The sequence below is a fragment of the Triticum urartu genome, chromosome 7A (assembly GCF_056163025.1).
Source record: "Triticum urartu cultivar PI428250 chromosome 7A, HENAU_Tu73, whole genome shotgun sequence".
Lineage (NCBI taxonomy): Eukaryota > Viridiplantae > Streptophyta > Magnoliopsida > Poales > Poaceae > Triticum > Triticum urartu.
In genome coordinates this window covers 81288799-81312627 of record NC_141879.1, presented here as the reverse complement: position 1 = coordinate 81312627, position 23829 = coordinate 81288799, and the positions used below count along the sequence as shown (strand labels likewise).

At 44.6% G+C, this 23829-nt stretch overlaps 1 protein-coding gene and 1 non-coding gene across 3 annotated transcripts; both read right to left on the bottom strand.

The window, feature by feature from the left end:
- Positions 1–1210: 1210 nt before the first annotated feature.
- On the bottom strand, positions 1211–1370 carry LOC125529728 (U1 spliceosomal RNA). The gene has a single exon (XR_007292726.2). It is a non-coding gene; the product is annotated as a U1 spliceosomal RNA (small nuclear RNA).
- An 868-nt stretch (positions 1371–2238) lies between these two features.
- On the bottom strand, positions 2239–5947 carry LOC125521280 (nucleosome assembly protein 1;1). 2 transcript variants are annotated; one of them, XM_048686345.2, is made up of 12 exons: positions 5755–5947; positions 5615–5658; positions 5368–5463; positions 4188–4280; positions 3991–4081; positions 3860–3921; positions 3594–3778; positions 3301–3478; positions 3165–3208; positions 2801–3008; positions 2679–2696; positions 2239–2590 (listed from the first exon to the last, which is right to left on the bottom strand). In XM_048686345.2, exons 1-12 carry the CDS (start codon positions 5819–5821, stop codon positions 2528–2530), a joined length of 1149 nt encoding a protein of 382 aa, XP_048542302.2. In that variant the 5' UTR covers positions 5822–5947; the 3' UTR covers positions 2239–2527. The 2 variants fall into 2 exon arrangements, with proteins under 2 accessions (XP_048542302.2, XP_048542301.2); XM_048686344.2 differs by having other exon boundaries at positions 3860–4081.
- Between the last annotated feature and the right edge of the window lie 17882 nt (positions 5948–23829).

Sequence of the window (23829 nt, the reverse complement as noted above, 5' to 3'; positions counted from 1 at the left end):
ACAAGCACACAAGGACTGGACTGAAAAAGTTTGCACCATCTTGTCCTGCGACACATATCCGGAACCAGAACATAACAAAATCAGAATGCCTACTGAGCAGCAACAGGGGCCAAGGACCAAAATTTAATATTCAAGAATTGGTAGGGGCCGCGCGAACGTGTACCCCCTCTACCACACCAAATCAGAATGCCTGCTGAACGTGTACCGCATGAAACTCACATCTCCATAATGCACTAACAGCTTCAACTCTACCATAAATTGTTACACCCCCCCCCCCCCCCCCCCCCCTTCCCCATGGGCCCTTCGTGGTTAGAAAGAAAAACTTGGTTGGCATGTAGAGCGGTTGAGCCCGTGGGCTCAGTACAAGGAATGAAGCAATTTGTTCAAATTAATTTGGCCGGTAAACAAACTGGTATGTGTTCAAATTAGTTTGGCCGGTAAACAAACTGGTATGTACAGGAAAAAAAACTTTTATGAGGAATAGGGTAGTTGTCCATACACGGAGCCAGTGGTGAGCAATGGCGGTAGCCATCGTGTGAAGCGATTCGATAGCCCGTGATGACACAGGGAAGGCGTTCATTCCCGAAGCAATACCGTCTAGAGGGCCGAGTCGACGAAAGCAGCAAAGTCAGACAGCGGTAGCTGAGTACAACATGGAGACACGTAGGGCAATGGCGCAAGCATGGGTGGTGCCGGTTGCAAGTGGAGAAAGACACTAGTCGCCATGGCCATGCGCGAGAGGAGGCGGACACTGGTCGCCAAGCCAATGCTTTTGGACTAGCTTTAGCATGCTGAGCCTACCACGCATTATAGAATCTCAATTTCTTGTGTTGTCACGTTCAGTATATCTATATTTTCCTATGAACTTTGATCATCAAGACATGTATGTGCAACCGATAGACCAAGGACTGGAATGAACAAAGAAATGTCCTACAATGATAGAACCAACGCTTAATTTCAGACAAATGGGCTTGCTCGTTGCACCAGGACCCACAACAGAATAAAAAACCAGAATGGTTGCGCTATGCAAAGGGCCAAGGACCATAATTTAATTTCAATGAATTGGCTGGGACCAGCAAAGTATTGCGCTACGCAGCAGGGGTAAGGCCAAGGACCAAAATTTAATTTTCAAAAATTGGCAGGGGCCGCGCGAACACGTACCCCCTTTACCACAAATGCCAAGGACCAAAATTTAATTTTCAAGAATTGGCAGGGGCCGCGCGAACGCGTACCCCCTCTACCACAAATTACGACGTTCACTCTCCCACTTGGGGAGATGATAAGTCAACGCGCCCACCAAGTGCAATGTGGGCCATTGGCTTAGGCCACGGGCCTTGTTGATCGCCCGTCGACCCCGTCCAGGTAAGTATGGAACCACGGCGCACCTCCCTCTGCCTTTATAGCCAGCTCTCCCACCCGACGCCCCTCCGCTGGGCGAGGTGGGACTAAAACCAGCGGAGCGCGGCAGCCGCGTGCGAGCGGAACGGCAGGCACGGGAAGCGCGGTGGCTGGTTTCGGTGGGCCGGCGTTCGCTCCGTCTGGGCCTCATGAAGCACGACTTGGGCCTGGTGCTGGGTGTTCGTTCCCCCGTCGAATAAAAAAAAAGAAACCTTTGTGCTCGTATGGCTCGCGTGCTCTCTCTCTCGTACTGCTGCTCAAAGTGTAGAGCTGATGGAAGTGCCCATGTTGACACGACACGATCGATGGCCGAGATCACGCAGGGGAGGTCGTGGCCTAAAAGAACGTGGTTATGCAGGTGAATCGTACTGATCTGATGACGAGAAGCAAACTGCGCAGCTTGCGAAATAGCCAAGTTAGTTTACGTCTGCGGTGAAATTGAACATTGGTGTGGCAAGTACACCAGGAATGTCGTGGCAAGAGGTCATGCTTTTCTTTTTACCTAAGATAAGAATACGTGATGCTTCGCAGTGAAGAGGCGATTCACTCTTTTTTTTCCTCGTAATTTTCTTTTTCGTAAATGTCAATAAGAGTGATATTCGACACTGCTGTTTAGATTTGCAAGGGAAATGAAGTGATATGAACTGTGTATGCCCTTAGGAGTATGAATCTAGCAGACCACTACCAAGGGGGAACGTAAATTCAGCACCATCAAATACACCTTAGGAAATGAATTATGAACCGAAACGATCAAAGTGCTTCCCTCGGACAGAGCTATCTCAAATGCATCGATGAACATTCCGCATACTGTAGAACATTATCACAATGGACACAAGATCATGACACAAAAAATAATACTAGAAGGCTCCATTACGAGTTCAAATATAATTACACAATCTTAGGGTGTCCTTCGACTGCATATAGCTAGAGACCATAATAAGAATACGCTAACATGACCGTCCCAAACCATCCATCCACACCAGCACAATCACCTCGCCACCAGATACAAAACCATGCCTACGGTAATATCCACACCAAACGTCTCACCCGTGCACAACACAACCAACATAAAAGCTCCTTCCCCCTGGGCAGTTCAATGGGAAAATAATGCAACTGCATCTACCAAATTCTACTGCTGCTTGCACTCAGTCGGTTGCTCGGCGTTCCCTTGTGCGCCACCCTTTGAAGGTCCCTGGCGGACGATTTACCATGCGTTGTAAGATGATATCATTGCTAAACTGGAACCAGGCAAGTGTTTGAGATTAGTGGAGAGTTTGTACCTTCGGTTTGCCCGCCACCTGCTCAGCCAAATACAAAAGAAATGAGTTAGCAAGGCCAGTTGAACACAGCAATGTTGCAGAGAGCAGAAATAGGCACTTCTATGGCTGCAACATAAGATTACCTTCTTTGTTGGCTTGCTTAGCTCTTCCTCGTCTTCATCCTCATCCTCATCATCGTCCTCATCCTCATCATCTTCTTCATCATCATCATCATCCTCATCGTCGTCATCCTCGTCACCATCTTCCATATCATCAAAATCCTCAGCTTGCACAGCCTCGCCCGTAAACCAAGAAACAGCATGAGGGATGATCTTGTCCCTTATGGTAGACCTACAAGTCAAATTCCAACAGCAGCACGGAATCAGCAAGAGGAGCGCTATGCTAAGACCATAATGTACAGCTCAATGTGCAGAAATGGAATTATCTGCAGGACAATGATCTCTGGTTCCCATTTAAAAAACGCAGCAGATGATGAACAGCACTTACCCAATGTCATAATCATGCTCCATTTGACCCTGAAGCTCATCAGCCTATATCACAGATTGAAAGAAAAAGTTTAGTATGAATTGTGAACAAAGCATAGTGTGCTCTCAGTGAATCAAACAATAAATCTTGAACATACGGCTTCTTCATCAATGTCCTCATCATCCTCAGGTACTTGTGGGGGGCTGAAAAAGTTGAAGAAGCTCTCACACTCTTCAGTTTTAGTAATAGGCTTGGTGTTCTTTGAACCTTTCTTGGGTTTCTTCTTTAGGATCTTCTGTGTCACATTTTTCCCAGGATACCACTCAATTTCAGTCCTGCAGTACACATGATGTGTGAGGCTAATAATGGATGCACACACAGTTATCATTTATAATGGAACATGAGAACCCTATACATGAAAACAACAACTAGTAGGTAAAGAAAACCAACCCGATTGCTTTCTCCAAAATTGGGTCATCCTCATCAACCATATGATAGGATTTTGTTAGGACAGAGTTCTTGAAGAAAGGGTTTGTATCAAAGAAAAACTCAAGCTTGAAACCCTTAGGGTCATCAATTCTAGACCACTTGATATCCTTTAGATATTTCAAAACAGGCTCATCACGCTCTTGGATCTAGAATTAAGCAAGTATACAGTCAGAAACGCATTAAGGGAGCTGAAAGAACACCTAAAAATACAGCACGCTATGAATTACCTCCTCAGTCAACACGTCATTTGTTTTCAAAGCAGTGAGCCAAAAATCTGGGACACCTTTAGCTGAAAAAGAGGTTAACAGCACATCAGAATGGTGATCTCTAAGAGGAAGTGCAAACTTTGATTTCATACCATCTGAATCTCCCCCCTCGGCAGCATTTTCAGTGGTAGGTTCTTTAGCAACACCATCAACCTCCACAACTCCATTTACAATGTCATACCTCTGAAACAACGCAAAACAATGGAACAATTTGCACATAAGGAAATGGACAGAAGTTATATCTTTTCATATATTCGCCTGAAACGTTATAAACATGGAGTAAGCGTACCTTAGCATACAATGGTTCATACAGCTTCTGGTACTTGGCTTCAAGGGCAGCCCGTTCCTCGAAAAACTTCGTCTCAATCTCATCATGTTGGCTCTGAAGTATTACACGGATAAATGTTAGTTCTCTGGGCAACCAAATATCATACAATGAAATGGAAATTTACTCAAGACATTGATCTACTCTGATCCAACAAATATGCATAGAAATGGAACTTTTCAAAGATTCACCATGGATAACTGATATGATACAGGATAAACTGGAAGCAATAAGGTTGACTGCACACACGAAAACGCTAGGAAATGGGAACAATACAAATGATGCAGCTTGTCTAAAGTTGGTCCAACCAATGTCGTTTTACATGCTAGCAGCAAAAAATGCTAACATAGTTTGAATCATTTGATCCTGCATCTTAACCTAGCAAATATTTATAGTTTCAAACCTGCAAACATAGAACAAACTACTAGAAGGCCTCATGTAAAATACAAAAGCTTGGGTCGCTTTACCATGAGGGAAAACATTGCATTAGGTTCTTCAGCTCAGGACTGAGATTTGAATGGCAAATTCAGAATGTTGTTTGGGTCAAACAAAAAGTTCCATGAAGCTAATTCTAGGCTGTAGGCAACACGATATTCTTAAAGTAGATACTCATGGCAGCGCAATAGGACATAATGTCTCTATTCAGTATTGAACTCCACAAGTACTTTTTCAGTTCATAATTCGCATCCTGGCTATATTCTGAGTTTGCCGCCCTGATGACTTAGCATTCACATTCCTTGCCTCACTCATAAACAAATAAGTAGGTAGGCCTAACGTACAAAGCGGCGTATTTCTTCTGCCAAAGAATAACATCCATCTTTGTAAGCAAATGGCAAGGAACCGAATAGTTTCGTTTCCATATCAGAACTTAACTAGCCTGATCAACACAACCAATCAACAAGAAACCGTGATCCACTAAAAGGGAGTACAGAAACTATAACTATTGGACTAAAAACGAACTAGCTAGCTTAACAGAACAAATGAATCTAGTCCTTACAAATCACTTGTACCTAATACAAATAAAATCACTATATTCATTTTAGATCAGCACTTCCATATGAGGTACTCTCGCACAGGAGCATCAGTACACCAATCACAACAGGAATGGTAAAATTTAAGGCAGGGGAAAGAATTCCATCTCAACCTGAATGCCCCTCAGAAACTCAACACGCCTCCTGACATTGGGCGAGAGCGACTCGAGCACGTCCGCATGCTGCCCCGCCAAGCTCTGCAGCTTGTCCTGCAGTCAAATCAGATCGGAGAAATGAGCAACCGCGGTAACTGGAACCAAAGCACGCCACCAACCATCGCATCCCAAGCACAAAACGGCCAAGCGCGCCGGAATCGGACGGGAAATGGGCGCCTCCGGGCCGAACAACGAGTAACCGTACCTTCAGGGCATTGACGAGGCCGACGCGGTCCTCGGCGCTGAGGGCTGCAGGGAAAGCACGGATCGATTAGGGGCGCGGAACGGCGAGGGGGAAGGGGAAGGGGAAGGGGGAGGGGGGGACTCAGGGGAAGCGGGGGTTACCGGCGGCGGCGGCGGGGAGGGAGGTGTTGAGGTCGGAGAGGTCGAGGTTCTCCTTCTCGCCGCCCATGGTCGGAGCTCCGGTGGGGGCCTGGTTGGACTTCGCCGCCGCGCCGCCGAGCAGGGGAGAGGAAAGCCCTAGGTAGAGCGGGAGTGGGCGGCGAGGAGGCGGGGAGAGAGCGAGTAAAACCCTAGCCTCGGGGTATAAGAAGGGGGAGGTGGGCGCGTTTTGCGTTTTGCACCCCCGGTGTGTCTGGAGCTACAAGACGGTCCGCGGGTAGAGTTCGGAAATTCGCATGGAATTCTGGACTTTTTTGCAGAAAAATGAGGGCTAACACTCCGGTGTGCACAAGGCAACTCCAACGTTGTTGCCCTAGAAAAAAAAAACTCCAACACTGTTCATCAAAATGCCCAACAATGTTGGAACACTTTTTGCCATCTAATGAGAGACATCAAATATCCTCGGACCAGTTTGGACCACAAAAATCCTCTAAGCCCTAAAAAAGGAAAACTCCAACGTTGTTCATCAAAATGCCCGCCAATGTCTGGACACTTTATGCTGAGAGACATCAAATGTTATTGGACCATTCTGGACCACAAAAACTGCGTAAGCCATAAGCAAAATTGGGGAAACTTTGAGGGAGTCGCAACAATCCAGTTGACCTGCTGTCGGTTGGACTACATGTCTTCACAACACGTGTTTTTTCCTCTAGGTTCGCCTCACTCACTCCCGTTGTCCGGATTTGATGACTACGTGCTAGCGGGCATGATGTGGCCGTCAGTGCCGTAGCAAAACTTGATCATATTACAAATTCTAATATTTTGATGATGGGTACAATGGCACTTAAAATACCGTCACCAGAACCAGAGCCTGAAGAAGTCAAGCCTAATTTTCGTACGCCAAGCTGGATAATTGTCGGTGCTATTTCAGTCCAGGTCACATGAGGTTTACGTGCAGAAGCGTTTTAAATCCAAGGTGCTATAGTACGGTTAAGGTATATTTTGGTTCCTAGTGATCAGCGTGGCCAGATAGTTAATTAGCAAATTCTTGGTTGTTAGGTAAAGGAACTTTTCCTTAGGCGTGAGATTTAGAGGAGTCATAGTAGTACTAGGAGTCATGTTCGGTTTATGGTTAGGAAGAGAGTCCGTATCAGTTTTGCTTTGCTCGTGGGCCGGTTTGATCGGATGTGTGATGCCTATATAAAAGGCTGGCTACGGCCGATGTAAAAGGCAGATTTTTATATTAGTCGTGAGTTCAATAAAACTACAGAAAACGTTCCATGTCGGGGGACACCAAATATCTTTGTTGCTGATCCGAAGGGATTTTGTTGCTGCTGCGTGTGGAGTCGATCAAATCTACTCGACACAAGTTCCTGATCTTACGGTCTTGCCTCTTTGCTCGACCGGAATTTCTTGTTCCTGCTGCTAGTACCGTGAAAGATCGGGCCGTCGACGACTCGCCATCTAGTCGAGTCTACATTAAGTGGTATTCAGAGCTAAGGTTGTTCACGGTACTGTGTTGATCAAGATGTCGACCTCGGTCAACAAGGGTGATGAGGTTGTCGCTGATTCTGAGAAAATAGTACGTCCAGTGTATGCGGATGATATTCCCCAAAATATTCGGGATGGTTTTGACCACACATGCAACTACATCAAGCAATGTCATGATGCGCTCGGCAAAAGAATAGATGTCCTGATCACTCAGTTCGACGGTTTGGCAGACATCGTCAATATGCCGGCAACGAATTCTGCACCACCACAGACTGCTCCGGCTGCTCCACTGCATTATGCACCACCAGCTCGCGATGGACATGCCGGCGTACATGATCGCCGTTTGGCGGCACAACCTCATGCTGGAGATGATGGTTTCGATGATGGCGTTGACCAGGCAGGGTACGCTCCACGACCACGACACTATGAGCCTCGTCCTGAAACTTCCGTTCATGGTGGAGTGCATGACCGAGTTGGTCAAGCTGTGCGTGTGCCTTTGGATGATGGAATTGGGCGCATAAAAATTTCAATTCCTTCGTTCTCCGGCAAGTGCGAACCGGAAGGCTATTTGGAGTGGGAGATGCGTGTTGATCAAATTTTTGATGCCCATCATTATAGCGAGGAGAAAAAAGTTCAACTTGCTGGAATTGAGTTCACTGGTTACGCGCTAATTTGGTGGAATCAAATTTGTCGTTCAAGACATCGCCCGACGACTTGGCGAGGTATGAAAGAATTCATGAGGCGACGTTTTGTTCCTGAGCACTATAAAAGAGATATGTACAACAAGTTGCAGCGGCTCTCTCAAGGTAATATGAGTGTTGATGAATATTACAAGGAGATGGAATTGCTTATGATACGTACAGGGACAACGGAGGATCCGGAGGCGACCATGGCACGTTTCTTTAACGGGCTAAATATCGAGGTGCAGGATCATGTTGAGATGGTGGTCTACTACAACATACAAGATCTTGTGCACCAAGCTATGCGTGCGGAACAACAGATTAAGCGGCGCCAAGTCAACATAGTTCCCGGTACCACTTTAAACACATGGCGACGCTCACAGTATAAAAATGAGGATGTCGGTCCTAGCTCCAGGGCAACATCATCAAATCGCTCTCATGGTTCCGTGCAAAAGGATGTTTCAAAATCAGGACTGTCGATGGTTGATTCTAGTGCACAGTCGATGCGCTAGTGACATAGAGTGTTTCAAATGTGGAGGAAGGGGACATATGAAGCGTGAATGTCCTAATGAGAAAAGAGTGTTGCTCACGAGAGATGGCTATGCATCCGCTAGTGATGAAGAGGCAGTTTCTGACACTTCTAGTGAAAAATCTAAGGATGCTGAAAATGTTGTTGCGAGTTTTGAAGCTGCTGAGTCATATCCTTCACTAATGGTGTAACGAGTGCAAGAGGATCGCATTGAGAATAAGGGACAGCGTTGGAATATTTTTCAGACTCAGTGCAAAGTCAATAGCACCAATTGTAAATTGATTATAGATGGAGGAAGCTACACCAACGCGGTTAGCAAGGGATTGGTGGAAGCTTTGAAGTTACCTACATGGAAGCACCCACAACCACACTGCATTGAGTGGTTATACCAGTCTGGTAAACTGAAAGTTACTCACAAGGTGCGTGTGAATTTTTCAGTAGGTGATTATAAAGATACAATAATTTGTGATGTCTTGTCAATGGATGCATGTCACTTGTTGTTGCGAAGACCATGGCAATATGACCGTCGTGCCACACACGAGGGTCGGTCGAACACTTACTTCTTTTGGGATGTCGGAAGACGTCACATGCTCCAGTCTATGTTTGCGGAAGAAATCAAGGTGGATACAAATATTTCCTTGAAGAAGAAGAAGGTCAGTAAAATTGTTGCAAAACCAAGGATGGTTTTGATTTAAGGAGGAGGGGATGATGTGGCCGTCAGTGCCGTAGCAAAACCTGATCATATTACAAATTCTAATATTTTGATGATGGGTACAATGGCACTTAAAATACCGTCACCAGAACCAGAGCCTGAAGAAGTCAAGCCTAATTTTCGTACGCCAAGCTGGATAATTGTCGGTGCTATTTCGGTCCAGGTCACATGAGGTTTATGTGCAGAAGCGTTTTAAATCCAAGGTGCTATAGTACGGTTAAGGTATATTTTGGTTCCTAGTGATCAGCGTGGCTGGATAGTTAATTAGTAAATTCTTGGTTGTTAGGTAAAGTAACTTTTCCTTAGGCGTGAGATTTAGAGGAGTCATAGTAGTACTAGGAGTCATGTTCGGTTTATGGTTAGGAAGAGAGTCCGTATCAGTTTTGCTTTGCTCGTGGGTCGGTTTGATCGGATGTGTGATGCCTATATAAAAGGCTGGCTACGGCCGATGTGAAAGGCAGATTTTTGTATTAGTCGTGAGTTCAATAAAACTATAGAAAACATCCCATGTCGGGGGACACCAAATATCTTTGTTGCTGATCCGAAGGGATTTTGTTGCTGCTGCGTGTGGAGTCGATCAAATCTACCCGACACAAGTTTCTGATCTTACGGTCTTGCCTCTTTGCTCGACCGGAATTTCTTGTTCCTGCTGCTAGTACCGTGAAAGATCGGGCCGTCGACGACTCGCCATCTAGTCGAGTCTACATGTCCTCTCCTCCTTGAATCAAAACCGTCCTCGGTTTTGGGTCATCTTTTTCAGCAATATTTCCATCTTCAGACTGAATGGTCACCACAAAAATTTCAGCAGCTTCGACCATCTTCTTCTTTGCTTCTTCCTGCTCTTTTATCTTATCTTGATGTTCTTTTCTCCATGCAATAAAACGCCCCTCGCCCATGGGCACGAGGTCACACTTCTTACCCTTCTTAATGGTATATTTGTGTGTTTGGCAATCATATGCAACATCATGCTCTTTGTACCATGGCTTGCCCAGCAACAAGTGACATGAAATCATCGGTACCGGAATCACGTCGCACAAAACCTCGCAAAAATAATTTCTTAACATAAACGGTACCTTGGTTTGGTGCGTGACAGTGAGCTCTTCATGACCCCAACGGAACAAGTACGATTGTGGACGTGGTGTCTTTGGTAGCGCCAGCTTCTCCACCATCTCGATGCTCGCCGCGTTGATCAAATTCATATGATCGATCGTCATGGCACATGATCTCTCTCTCACCACCACATGGGTGTGAAAAAGCCCGGCCCAGTGCCCTTCCTCCTCCAACTGAAATCCATAGCTTAATTTACTATATGATGATGCGCACGTCACCTTCTTCATAGTGTCGTGAACAACCTGATGCTCTGATACCAACTGATATAGACCAAACCTCGAGGCGAGATCCGATCCGTTGTTGCGGCCCGATCTTTCACGACACTCCACCTTCAGCAACAGTAGCCTCTCACCCGCGCACGCGATATGCACGAAATAGAGGGTTTGCACCTTACGGCCCAGCACGAGAAAATCAATCTCGACGATGATACTCACGCGCAAAAACAATTTCTACAAAGAAATCGCAACACAGAGGTTTTCTAAAGATCCCTCTAAAACTTGATACGGGTGTCTACCCTTGAAAACACACCGTGTCTATTTTATCAAATAACCTCCTCTTTACAATGACCGGACTGTGGCTATTTATACAAGCATAGCCGACTCGTACATTGTTTGTCCAACACGCTAACCAGACTCCTAATCCAAAGGGAAAACAATGACCTACCAAAACATAACGACGAACCTGATTAAATCTTAGGAAACAAAGACAAAAACAACTAGTACGATTTCTTCGGGTCTGCTTCCAGGTGGCCCCCAGCCGATGGTCTTCAAGGAAAAGTAGCTCCACGTACTCTTAGATCCAGATGTTGCATGGCCGTACTTCTCCTTGCATGGCAAAAATATAAATAAGAATCCTAGCTGCACCTTTTTCCTTTCAAACCAATGAACTAAAACTCTATCTCTCCAACTAGAATCCCACGTATACTCATCTATACGTACATCTTTGTTACTTGGATATGCTTGGCTCAATGGTTGGAGGAAGTGCTCACATCGCTTCTTTTCCTCAAGAAACAAATCAACATGTTCAACAGCCAACGCCTTGGCTGTCTCGTCATCTTCACTTAACTGAAAATAATTAGGAGTGTAAATATTTCGCCTTTTTGATCCCACCACATCCTCAGCATCACTCATGTTTGTATCAGGGCATTGGGTGTGTCTATTTTGATGCCCCGCGTTCGAGTTGCCTTTGGTCTTACTGACTAGGGCTTCAAATTTGACGTCTTACCCTTTAACCGAATCTTGCAAGAAAATATAAAACTCTATGCAATATGTGTTGTAATGACAGCTTCAATTCATCTAAAGTATTGTGAACTTTCCACAAACGCCATAATTGGAGCAACTTCCCTCAAGTTTGTATGTCTTCCTACAACTCAAATGCCATCATATTGATCACATCTTATGTAAACTAGGTTGATTGTGTGATCCGCTATGCCTGAGGGATGAGTGTTTGATTGCTGGTTTGGGCATTGAAGTCACTATGTGCCCCAAAGGTTTGAAGATGGTTTTTGTAAGTTATGTTGACAAAGGATGAATGTGATCATTCTTTTGTTTTGCTATGTTTCAAGCAAGTAATGGTGTCCTGTTGGAAATATGCCCTAGAGGCAATAATAAATTAGTTATTATTATATTTCCTTGTTCATGATAATCGTTTATTATCCATGCTAGAATTGTATTGATAGGAAACTCAGATACATGTGTGGATACATAGACAACACCATGTCCCTAGTAAGCCTCTAGTTGACTAGCTCGTTGATCAATAGATGGTTACGGTTTCCTGACCATGGACATTGGATGTCGTTGATAACGGGATCACATCATTAGGAGAATGATGTGATGGACAAGACCCAATCCTAAGCCTAGCACAAGATCATGTAGTTCGTATGCTAAAGCTTTTCTAATGTCAAGTATCATTTCCTTATACCATGAGATTGTGTAACTCCCGGATACCGTAGGAGTGCTTTGGGTGTGCCAAACGTCACAACGTAACTGGGTGGCTATAAAGGTACACTACATGTATCTCTGAAAGTGTCTGTTGGGTTGGCACGAATCGAGACTGGGATTTGTCACTCCGTGTAAACGGAGATGTATCTTTGGGCCCACTCGGTAGGACATCATCATAATGTGCACAATGTGATCAAGGAGTTGATCACGGGATGATGTGTTACGGAACGAGTAAAGAGACTTGCCGGTAACGAGATTGAACAAGGTATCGGCATACCGACGATCGAATCTCGGGCAAGTACAATACCGCTAGACAAAGGGAATTGCATACGGGATTGATCGAATCCTCGACATCGTGGTTCATCCGATGAGATCATCGTGGAACATGTGGGAGCCAACATGGGTATCCAGATCCCGCTATTGGTTATTGACCGGAGAACGTCTCGGTCATGTCTGCATGCTTCCCGAACCCGTAGGGTCTACACACTTAAGGTTCGATGACGCTAGGGTTATTAAAGGAAGTTTGTATGTGGTTACCGAATGTTGTTCAGAGTCCCGGATGAGATCCCGGACATCACGAGGAGTTCCGGAATGGTCCGGAGGTAAAGATTTATATATGGGAAGTCCTGTTTTGGTCACCGGAAAAGTTTCGGGGTTTACCGGTAACGTACCGGGACCACCGGGAGGGTCCCGGGGGTCCACCAAGTGGGGCCACAAGTCCCGGAGGGCTGCATGGGCCAAGTGTGGGAGGGGACCAGCCCCAGGTGGGCTGGTGCGCCCCCCCACAAGGGCCCAAGGCGCCTAAGGGGAGGAGGGGGGGCAAACCCTAAGGGCAGATGGGCCTTAGGGCCCATACCTGGTGCGCCTCCCTCTCCCCCTCCACCTGGCCGCCACCCAGATGGGATCTGGGGGCTGCCGCCACCCCTAGGGAGGGAACCCTAGGTGGGGGCGCAGCCCCTCCCCTCCCCCTATATATACTTGAGGTTTGGGCTGCTCAAGACACACGAGTTCCTCTCCTTCTTGGCGCAGCCCTACCCCTCTCCCTCCTCGTCTCTTGCGGTGCTTGGCGAAGCCCTGCTGGAGTACCACGCTCCTCCACCACCACCACGCCGTTGTGCTGCTGCTGGATGGAGTCTTCCTCAACCTCTCCCTCTCTCCTTACTGGATCAAGGCATGGGAGACGTCACCGGGCTGTACGTGTGTTGAACGCGGAGGTGCCGTCCGTTCGGCACTAGGATCTCCGATGATTTGGATCACGACGAGTACGACTCCATCAACCCCGTTCACTTGAACGCTTCCGCTTAGCGATCTACAAGGGTATGTAGATGCACTCTTCTTCCCCTCGTTGCTAGTTTCTCTATAGACAGATCTTGGTGACACGTAGGAAAATTTTGAATTTCTGCTACGTTCCCCAACAGTGGCATCATGAGCTAGGTCTATTGCGTAGATTCTATGCACGAGTAGAACACAAAGTAGTTGTGGGCGTTGATTTTTCAATTTACTTGCCATTACTAGTCTTATCTTGATTCGGCGGCATCGTGGGATGAAGCGGCCCGGATCGACCTTACACGTACTCTTACGTGAGACTGTTTCCACCGACTGACATGCACTAGTTGCATAAGGTGGCTAGCGGGTGTCTGTCTCTCCCACTTTAGTCGGATCGGATTCAGTGAAAAGGGTCCTTATGAAGGGTAAATAGCAATTGGCATATCACGTTGTGGTTTTCGCGTAGGTAAGAAACATTCTTGCTAGAAACCTATAGCAGCCACGTAAAAAACTTGCAACAACAATTAGAGGACGTCTAACTTGTTTTTGCAGCATATGCTATGTGATGTGATATGGCCAAGAAGAATGTGATGAATGATATGTGATGTATGAGATTGATCATGTTCTTGTAATAGGAATCACGACTTGCATGTCGATGAGTATGACAACCGGCAGGAGCCATAGGAGTTGTCTTAATTTATTTATGACCTGCGTGTCAACATAAACGTCATGTAATTACTTTACTTTATTGCTAACCGTTAGCTGTAGTAGTAGAAGTAATAGTTGGCGAGACAACTTCATGAAGACACGATGATGGAGATCATGGTGTCATGCCGGTGACGATGATGATCATGGAGCCCCGAAGATGGAGATCAAAAGGAGCAATATGATATTGGCCATATCATGTCACTATTTGATTGCATGTGATGTTTATCATGTTTATACATCTTATTTGCTTAGAACGACGGTAGTAAATAAGATGATCCCTCATTAAAATTTCAAGAAAGTGTCCCCCTAACTGTGCACCGTTGCGAAAGTTCGTCGTTTCGAAGCACCACGTGATGATCGGGTGTGATAGATTCTTACGTTCGAATACAACGGGTGTTGACGAGCCTAGCATGTACAGACATGGCCTCGGAACACATGCGAAACACTTAGGTTAACTTGACGAGACTAGCATGTACAGACATGGCCTCGGAACACATGCGAAACACTTAGGTTAACTTGACGAGACTAGCATGTACAGACATGGCCTCGGAACACAAGAGACCGAAAGGTCGAGCATGAGTCGTATGGTAGATACGATCAACATGAAGATGTTCACCGATGTTGACTAGTCCGTCTCACGTGATGATCGGACACGGCCTAGTTGACTCGGATCATGTAATCACTTAGATGACTAGAGGGATGTCTATCTGAGTGGGAGTTCATAAGATGAACTTAGTTATCCTGAACATAGTCAAAAGGTCTTCGCAAATTATGTCGTAGCTCGCGCTTCAGTTCTACTGTTTAGATATGTTCCTAGAGAAAAATTAGTTGAAAGTTGATAGTAGCAATTATGCATACAGCAGAAGGCTTATGTCCTTAATGCACCGCTCAGTGTGCTGAACCTCGAACGTCATCTGTGGATGTTGCGAACATCTGACATACACGTTTTGATGACTACATAATAGTTCAGTGCGTAATGCTAAATGGTTTAGAATTGAGGCACCAAAGACGTTTTTGAAACATCGCAGAACATATGATGTTCCAAGGACTGAAATTGGGATTTCAGGCTCGTGCCCACGTCAAGAGGTATAAGACCTCCGACGATTTTCTTAGCCTGCATAATAAGGGAGAAAAGCTCAATCTCGAGCTTGTGCTCAGATTGTCTGAGTACAACAATCATTTGAATCAAGTGGGAGTTGATCTTCCAGATGAGATAGTGATGTTTCTCCGAAGTCATTACCACCAAGTTGCTAGAGCTTCGTGATGAACTATAATATATCAGGGACATATATGATGATCCTTGAGATATTCGCGATGTTTGACACCACAAAAGTAGAAATTAAGAAGGAGCATCAATTGTTGATGGTTGGTGAAACCACTAGTTTCAAGAAGGGCAAGGGCAAGAAGGGATACTTCATGAAACGGCAATTCAGCTGCTGCTCTAGTGAAGAAACCCAAGGTTGAACCCAAACCCGAGACTAAGTGCTTCTGTAATAAGGGGGACATCCACTGGAGCAGAATTACCCTAGATACTTGGTAGATGAGAAGGCTGGCAAGGTCGATAGAAGTATATTGGATATACATTGTGTTAATGTGTACTTTACTAGTACTCCTAGTAGCACCATGGTATTAGATACCGGTTCGGTTGCTAAGTGTTAGTAAACTCGAAATAAAAGGCTGCGGAGTAAACGGAGACTAGCTAAAGGTGAGCTGGCGATATGTGTTGGAAGTTTTTCCCAAGCTTGATGTGATCAAGCATCGCACGCTCCCTCTACCATCGAGATTGGTGTTTGCGTTGAGCATAGACGTGATTGGATTATGTCTATCGCAATACGGTTATTCATTTAAGGAGAATAATGGTTACTCTGTTTATTTGAATAATACCATCCCGATCATAGTGATACACATTTTCATGCCAAAGGTATAAGATAGTAATGATAGTACCACACAAATGTGGCACTGCAATTTGAGTCATATTGCTATAAAACGCATGAAGAAGCTCCATGTTGATGGATCTTTGGACTCGCTCATTTTGAAAGGATTGAGACATGCGAACCATGTTTGTTGGTAGATATGCATGAAGAAACTCTATACAGATGGATCGTTTGGACTCACTTGATTTTGAATCACTTGAGACATGCAAATCATACCACATGGGCAAGATGACTGAAAGCCTCGTTTTCAGTAAAATGGAACTAGAAAGCAACTTGTTGGAAGTAATACATTTTGATGTGTGCAGTCCAATGAGTGCTGAGGCGTGTAGTGGATATCGTTATGTTCTTACTTCACAGATGATTTGAGTAGATGTTGAGTATATTTACTTGATGAATCACGAGTCTGAATTATTGAAAGGTTCAAATAATTTCAGGGTGAAGTTGAAAGATCATCGTGACAAGAGGATAAAATATCTATGATATGATCATAGAGATGAATATCTGAATTACGAGTTTGGTACAGAATTAAGACATTGTGGAAATTGTTTCACAACTAATACAGCCTGGAACACCATAGTGTGATGGTGTGTCCGAACATCATAACTGCACCCTATTGGATATGATGCATACCATGATGTCTCTTATCGAATTACCACGATAGTTTATGGGTTAGGCATTAGAGACAACCACATTCACTTTAAATAGGGCACCACGTAATTCCGATGAGATGACACCGTATGAACTATGGTTTAGAGAAACCTAAGCTGTCATTTGTTAAAAGGTTTGGGGCTGCGACGCTTATGTGAAAAGTTTCAGGCTGATAAGCTCGAACCCAAAGCGGATAAATGCATCTTCATAGGACACCCAAAACAGTTGGGTATACCTCCTGTCTCAGATCTGAAAGCAATAAGGGATTGTTTCTAGAATCGGGTCCTTTCTCGAGGAAAAGTTTCTCTCGAAAGAATTGAGTGGGAGGATGGTGGAGACTTGATGAGGTTATTGAACCGTCACTTCAACTAGTGTATAGCAGGGCACAAAGAGTTGTTCCTATGGCACCTACACCAATTGAAGTGGAATCTTATGATATTGATCATGAGACTTCAGATCAAGTCACTCCCAAACCTCGTAGGACGACAAGGATGCGTACTACTTCAGAGTGGTACGTAATCCTGTCTTGGAAGTCATGTTGCTAGACAACAATGAACCTACGAGCTATGGAGAAGCGATGGTGGGCCCGGATTCCGATAAATGGCTCGAGGCCATAAAATTCGAGAGAGGATCCATGTATGAAAACAAAGTGTAGACTTTGGCAGAACGGCTTGATGGTCGTAAGGCTGTTGAGTACAGATGGATTTTAAAAGGAAGACGGACAATGATGGTAAATGTCACCATTAAGAAAGCCCGACTTGTCGTTAAGATGTTTCCCGACAAGTTCAAGGAGTTGACTACGGTGAGACTTTCTCACTCGTAGCGATGCTAAGAGTCTGTTGGAATTATATTAGCGATTACTGCATTATTTATGAAATCTTGCAGATAGGATGTCAAAACATTGTTTCCTCGACGATTTTCTTGAGGAAAGGTTGTATGTGATACAACCGGAAGGTTTTGTCAATCCTGAAAGATGCTAATAAGTATGCAAAGCTCCAGCAATCCTTCTAAGGACTGGAGTAAGCATCTCGGAGTTGGAATGTATGCTTTGATGAGATGATCAAAGATTTTGGGTGTATACGAAGTTTATGAGAAACTTGTATTTCCAAAGAAGTGAGTGGGAGCACTATAGAATTTCTGATGAATATATGTTGTTGACATATTGTTGATCAGAAATGACGTAGAATTTCTGGAAAGCATATAGGGTTATTTGGAAAGTGTTTTTCAATGGAAAGCCTGGATTAAGCTACTTGAACATTGAGCATCAAGATCTATAAGGATAGATCAAAACGCTTAATGGTACTTTCAAATGAGCACATACCTTGACATGATCTTGAAGGTGTTCAAGATGGATCAGTCAAAGAAGGAGTTCTTGCCTGAGTTGTAAGGTATGAAGTTAAGACTTAAAGCTCAACCACGGCAGAATAGAGAGAAAGGACGAAGGTCGTCCCCTATGCTTAGACATAGGCTCCATAGTATGCTATGCTGTGTACCGCACCTGATGTGTGCCTTGCCACATATCTGGCAAGATGGTACAAAGGTAATCTAGGAGTAGATCATCAGATAGCGGTCTAAATTATCCTTAGAGGAATAAGGATATGTTTCTCGGTTATGGAGGTGATAAAGAGTTCGACGTAAAGAGTTACGTCGATGCAAGCTTAACACCTATCCGGATAGCTCTGAGTGGAGATACTGGATACGTATAATGGAGCAACAATTTAGAATAGCTCCAAGTAGAACAATTATTTGAAATGGCTCCAAATGTAGCGTAGTAGTTGCATCTACAAGATGACATAGAAATTTGCGAAGTACATACGGATCTGAATGTTGCAGACCCGTTGACTGAAACCTCTCTCACAAGCATAACATGATCAAACCCAGAACTCTTTGGGTGTTAGTCACATGGGGATGTGACCTTGAGTGTTGATCACATATCGATGTGAACTGGATTATTGACTCTAGTGCAAGTGGGAGATTGTTGGAAATATGCCCTAGAGGCAATAATAAATTAGTTATTATTATATTTCCTTATTCATAATAATCGTTTATTATCCATGCTAGAATTGTATTGATAGGAAACTCAGATACATGTGTGGATACATAGACAACACCATGTCCCTAGTAAGCCTCTAGTTGACTAGCTCGTTGATCAATAGATGGTTACGGTTTCCTGACCATGGACATTGGATGTCGTTGATAACGGGATCACATCATTAGGAGAATGATGTGATGGACAAGACCCAATCCTAAGCCTAGCACAAAATCATGTAGTTCGTATGCTAAAGCTTTTCTAATGTCAAGTATCATTTCCTTAGACCATGAGATTGTGTAACTCCCGGATACCGTAGGAGTGCTTTGGGTGTGCCAAACGTCACAACGTAACTGGGTGGCTATAAAGGTACACTACATGTATCTCTGAAAGTGTCTGTTGGGTTGGCACGAATCGAGACTGGGATTTGTCACTCCGTGTAAACGGAGATGTATCTTTGGGCCCACTCGGTAGGACATCATCATAATGTGCACAATGTGATCAAGGAGTTGATCATGGGATGATGTGTTACGGAACGAGTAAAGAGACTTGCCGGTAACGAGATTGAACAAGGTATCGGCATACCGACGATCGAATCTCGGGCAAGTACAATACCGCTAGACAAAGGGAATTGCATACGGGATTGATCGAATCCTCGACATCGTGGTTCATCCGATGAGATCATCGTGGAACATGTGGGAGCCAACATGGGTATCCAGATCCCGCTATTGGTTATTGACCGGAGAACGTCTCGGTCATGTCTGCATGCTTCCCGAACCCGTAGGGTCTACACACTTAAGGTTCGATGACGCTAGGGTTATTAAAGGAAGTTTGTATGTGGTTACCGAATGTTGTTCAGAGTCCCGGATGAGATCCCGGACATCACGAGGAGTTCCGGAATGGTCCGGAGGTAAAGATTTATATATGGGAAGTCCTGTTTTGGTCACCGGAAAAGTTTCGGGGTTTACCGGTAACGTACCGGGACCACCGGGAGGGTCCCGGGGGTCCACCAAGTGGGGCCACAAGTCCCGGAGGGCTGCATGGGCCAAGTGTGGGAGGGGACCAGCCCCAGGTGGGCTGGTGCGCCCCCCCACAAGGGCCCAAGGCGCCTAAGGGGAGGAGGGGGGGCAAACCCTAAGGGCAGATGGGCCTTAGGGCCCATACCTGGTGCGCCTCCCTCTCCCCCTCCACCTGGCCGCCACCCAGATGGGATCTGGGGGCTGCCGCCACCCCTAGGGGAACCCTAGGTGGGGGCGCAGCCCCTCCCCTCCCCCTATATATACTCGAGGTTTGGGCTGCCCAAGACACACGAGTTCCTCTCCTTCTTGGCGCAGCCCTGCCCCTCTCCCTCCTCGTCTCTTGCGGTGATTGGCGAAGCCCTGCTGGAGTACCACGCTCCTCCACCACCACCACGCCGTTGTGCTGCTGCTGGATGGAGTCTTCCTCAACCTCCCCCTCTCTCCTTGCTGGATGAAGGCATGGGAGACGTCACCGGGCTGTACGTGTGTTGAACGCGGAGGTGCCGTCCGTTCGGCACTAGGATCTCCGGTGATTTGGATCACGACGAGTACGACTCCATCAACCCCGTTCACTTGAACGCTTCCGCTTAGCGATCTACAAGGGTATGTAGATGCACTCTTCTTCCCCTCGTTGCTAGTTTCTCCATAGACAGATCTTGGTGACACGTAGGAAAATTTTGAATTTCTACTACGTTCCCCAACATGTCCATCTTGATAAAGAGGTAATATCACATTCTATATCATAACGAAATGTTTTTTAACAATACATCACAACAGTGTGTTGTACTTGCAGCAATAAAAGTCATAAAACAACCACATTACAAAATGATGTCTAGGTGGACAACTCACAATGACAAGAACATATGAAACATACTTGAAACCGATTAATAAATTAAGTGAATGCATTAATTGAGGAGACAATTGACCACCACCAACAACTACAAAAACGCAAGGCATGTTATTGGACACTAAACTAGTTCCTAAGGGCTCATTCGGTTTGGAGGAAATCTAAACGTAGGAATTTGAAGTAGTATAGGAATTTGATAGGATGGCACTTGCCACCCTAAGGAATTGACTTGCCTCGTTCCTACGCGCAAAATGAGCTTTGAGTGGATGTGTAGTTTCCTCCAAAAGCATAGGAAATGAATAGTATTCCTACGAAATTCCTTTACAGATTTCCTACAAACCGAATGCATATATAGGAAATTTTCCTCTGGAATCCTTGTTCCCATGTTTTCCTATAAAAATCCTCCAAACCGAATGAGGCCTAAAGCATTGACAACACATGACTTGCCACACGAAGTCAAGTTCACGCGACACTCGAGTTAGTGTAGCTTGACACAAAATGCCATAAAGCGTGCCATAACATGTGGGGACGGGAGGAGGAGTACACATGTATACTATTCATTTTGAAGATGCTATTTACAAACTAAGATTTTCTCAAAAACAAACAAAACATTGAAGTCTTTATGGAACACTTTAGGCCGTGTCTTGTCAGAAACTCAATTTTTCTTACCGTTACATTTTTACTTCTTCGGATCTGAAAGCAGGCCGCATATGGAACAAATGACCAGGACAACTCAAGCACCCATCCACGACAAGCGCACATGCATTCCCATTTTATACCGAGATAAAAAAAAGGAGCGAAGCTAATGGGATAAACATCCAGATTGATCCCTAAAAAAGTAAAACTCCAACGTTGTTCATCAAAATGCCCGCCAATATCTGGACACTTATGCCGTCTACTGAGAGGCATCAAATGTCCTTGGACCATTCTGGACCACAAAAACCACGTAAGCCATAAGCAAAACCGGGGAAACTTTGAGGGAGTCTCGACAATCCAGTTGATCTGCTGTCAGTTGGACTACATGTCTTCACGATACGTGTTTTTCCCTCTAGGTTCACCTCACTCACTCCCGTTGTCCGGATTTGATGACTACGTGCCAGCGGGCACTGGGTGTGTCTGTTTTGATGCGCCGCGTTCGAGTTGCCTTTGGTCTTACTGACTAGGGCTTCAAATTTGACGTCTTACCCTTTAACCAAATCTTGCAAGAAAATATAAAACTCTATGCAATATGTGTTGTAATGACGACTTCAATTCATCTAAGATATTGCAAACTTTCCACGAACGCCACAACTGGAGCAACTTCCCTCAAATTCGTACGTCTTCCTACAACTCAAATGCCATCATATTGATCACATCTTATGTAAACTAGGTTGATTGTGTGTTCCGCTATGCCTGAGGGATGAGTGTTTGATTGTTGGTTTGGGCATTGAAGTCGCTACGTGCCCCAAAGGTTTGAAGATGGTTTTTGTAAGTTATGTTGACAAAGGATGAATGTGATCATTCTTTTGTTTTGCTATGTTTCAAGCAAGTAGTAGTGTCCATCTTGACAAAAAGGTAATATCACATTCTATGTCATAACAAAATGTTTTTTAACAATATATCACAACAACGTGTTGTACTTGCAGCAATAAAAGTCATAAAACAACCACATTACAAAATGATGTCTAGGTGGACAACTCACAATGACAAGAACATATGAAACATACTTGGAACCGATTAATAATTAAGTGAATGCATTAATTGAGGAGACAATTGACCACCAACAACAACTACAAAAACGCAAGGCATGTTATTGGACACTAAACTAGTTCCTAAAGCATTGACAACACATGACTTGCCATACGAAGTCAAGTTCACGCGACACTCGAGTTAGTGTAGCTTGACACAATGCTGCCATAAAGCGTGCCATAACATGTGGGGACGGGAGGAGGAGTACACATTTGTACTATTCATTTTGAAGATGTTATTTGCAAACTAAGATTTTCTCAAAAACAAACAAAAACATTGAAGTCTTTATGGAACACTTTAGGCCGTGTCTTTTCAGAAACTCAAATTTTCTTACCGTTACATTTTTACTTCTCCGGATCTGAAAGCAGGCCACATATGGAACAAATGACTAGGACAACTGAAGCACCCATCCACGACAAGCGCACATGCATTCCCATTTTATACCAAGATAAAGAAAAGGAGCGAAGCTAATGGGATAAACATCCAGATTGAGTCCGTGCATGCTCTGTAAATTTTCTTGCAAAAAGAGAAAAATGTGCGAGCAAAGAATAGTAGAAAATTCAATGCTCTAAAAAGAACATGGCGAAACATACCTTTTTAGCAAAAGGCACAACATTGGTTTCATCTTATGAAATCTCGCATATACCCACAAAAACAACATATGCATGTAAACCCTTTCTCCCCTTTTAAAATAATTATAAACTTAGTTTTACATGCGGAAGCATATGCCAACGAGCCGCTTTGAAGATCCGGCAAAGATCAACTCCCCATCCAAACACAAGCATCTTCTTCTCCCCGCACCTTTCCTGCTGACCTCCTGACCCGGCCGACCCAAAGATCTCCTCTGATCTGCCACCGCCTTCCCTACAGCCGCCGCCCCACCGTGCCTTAGTGCCAGACACCGCCTACTCAATTTTAGCATTAGAAGATTCAACTTCTTATGAGTGGGAATAGCTCCAAATATGTAAACAATGACATCTATTCTGTTTATGTGTGTGCTAAAAATGCCAATCAACACCATAAATGCTCGATCAAAATCCATTGATCGTGATGAAGTGAACAAAATACCCTTGTACTCCACTCGTCAATGCTCTTCTATAAGCCACGGTTCCTAATTAGATGAAAAAATAACATCCCATGGGATTTTGATCACCCGCGCAAAGCTATTTTTGCTTCTAGTTTTTATTCTCTGTAGGTTGAAAACTAGAATCCACATGTTAAAATGACTTGTGGAGAGAACATTTGCAAGTGGGGTCCAGGGGGATCTTGGTCACTTCACCTCGCTCAATGCCCTTTAACCGAACAATAGTAATACCGAGTGACATTTTTAGCGCAATCTTAACGAAATAATATCATTTATAAGTAGTCGAATCTTCAATGACAAAATAGAATAGTGCAATCATCAGACAATTAATGACAAAACGGATAAAAACCCGG

Excerpts from the sequence above, each read along its gene's own strand:
- LOC125521280 (XM_048686344.2), bottom strand. The coding sequence starts at position 5,821 with ATGGGCGGCGAGAAGGAGAACCTCGACCTCTCCGACCTCAACACCTCC. Across the intron at positions 3,779-3,859 it reads ATGACGTGTTGACTGAGGAG|ATCCAAGAGCGTGATGAGCC; the intron begins GTAATTCATAGC and ends GCTTAATTCTAG. Across the intron at positions 3,009-3,164 it reads GAGCATGATTATGACATTGG|GTCTACCATAAGGGACAAGA; the intron begins GTAAGTGCTGTT and ends TTTGACTTGTAG.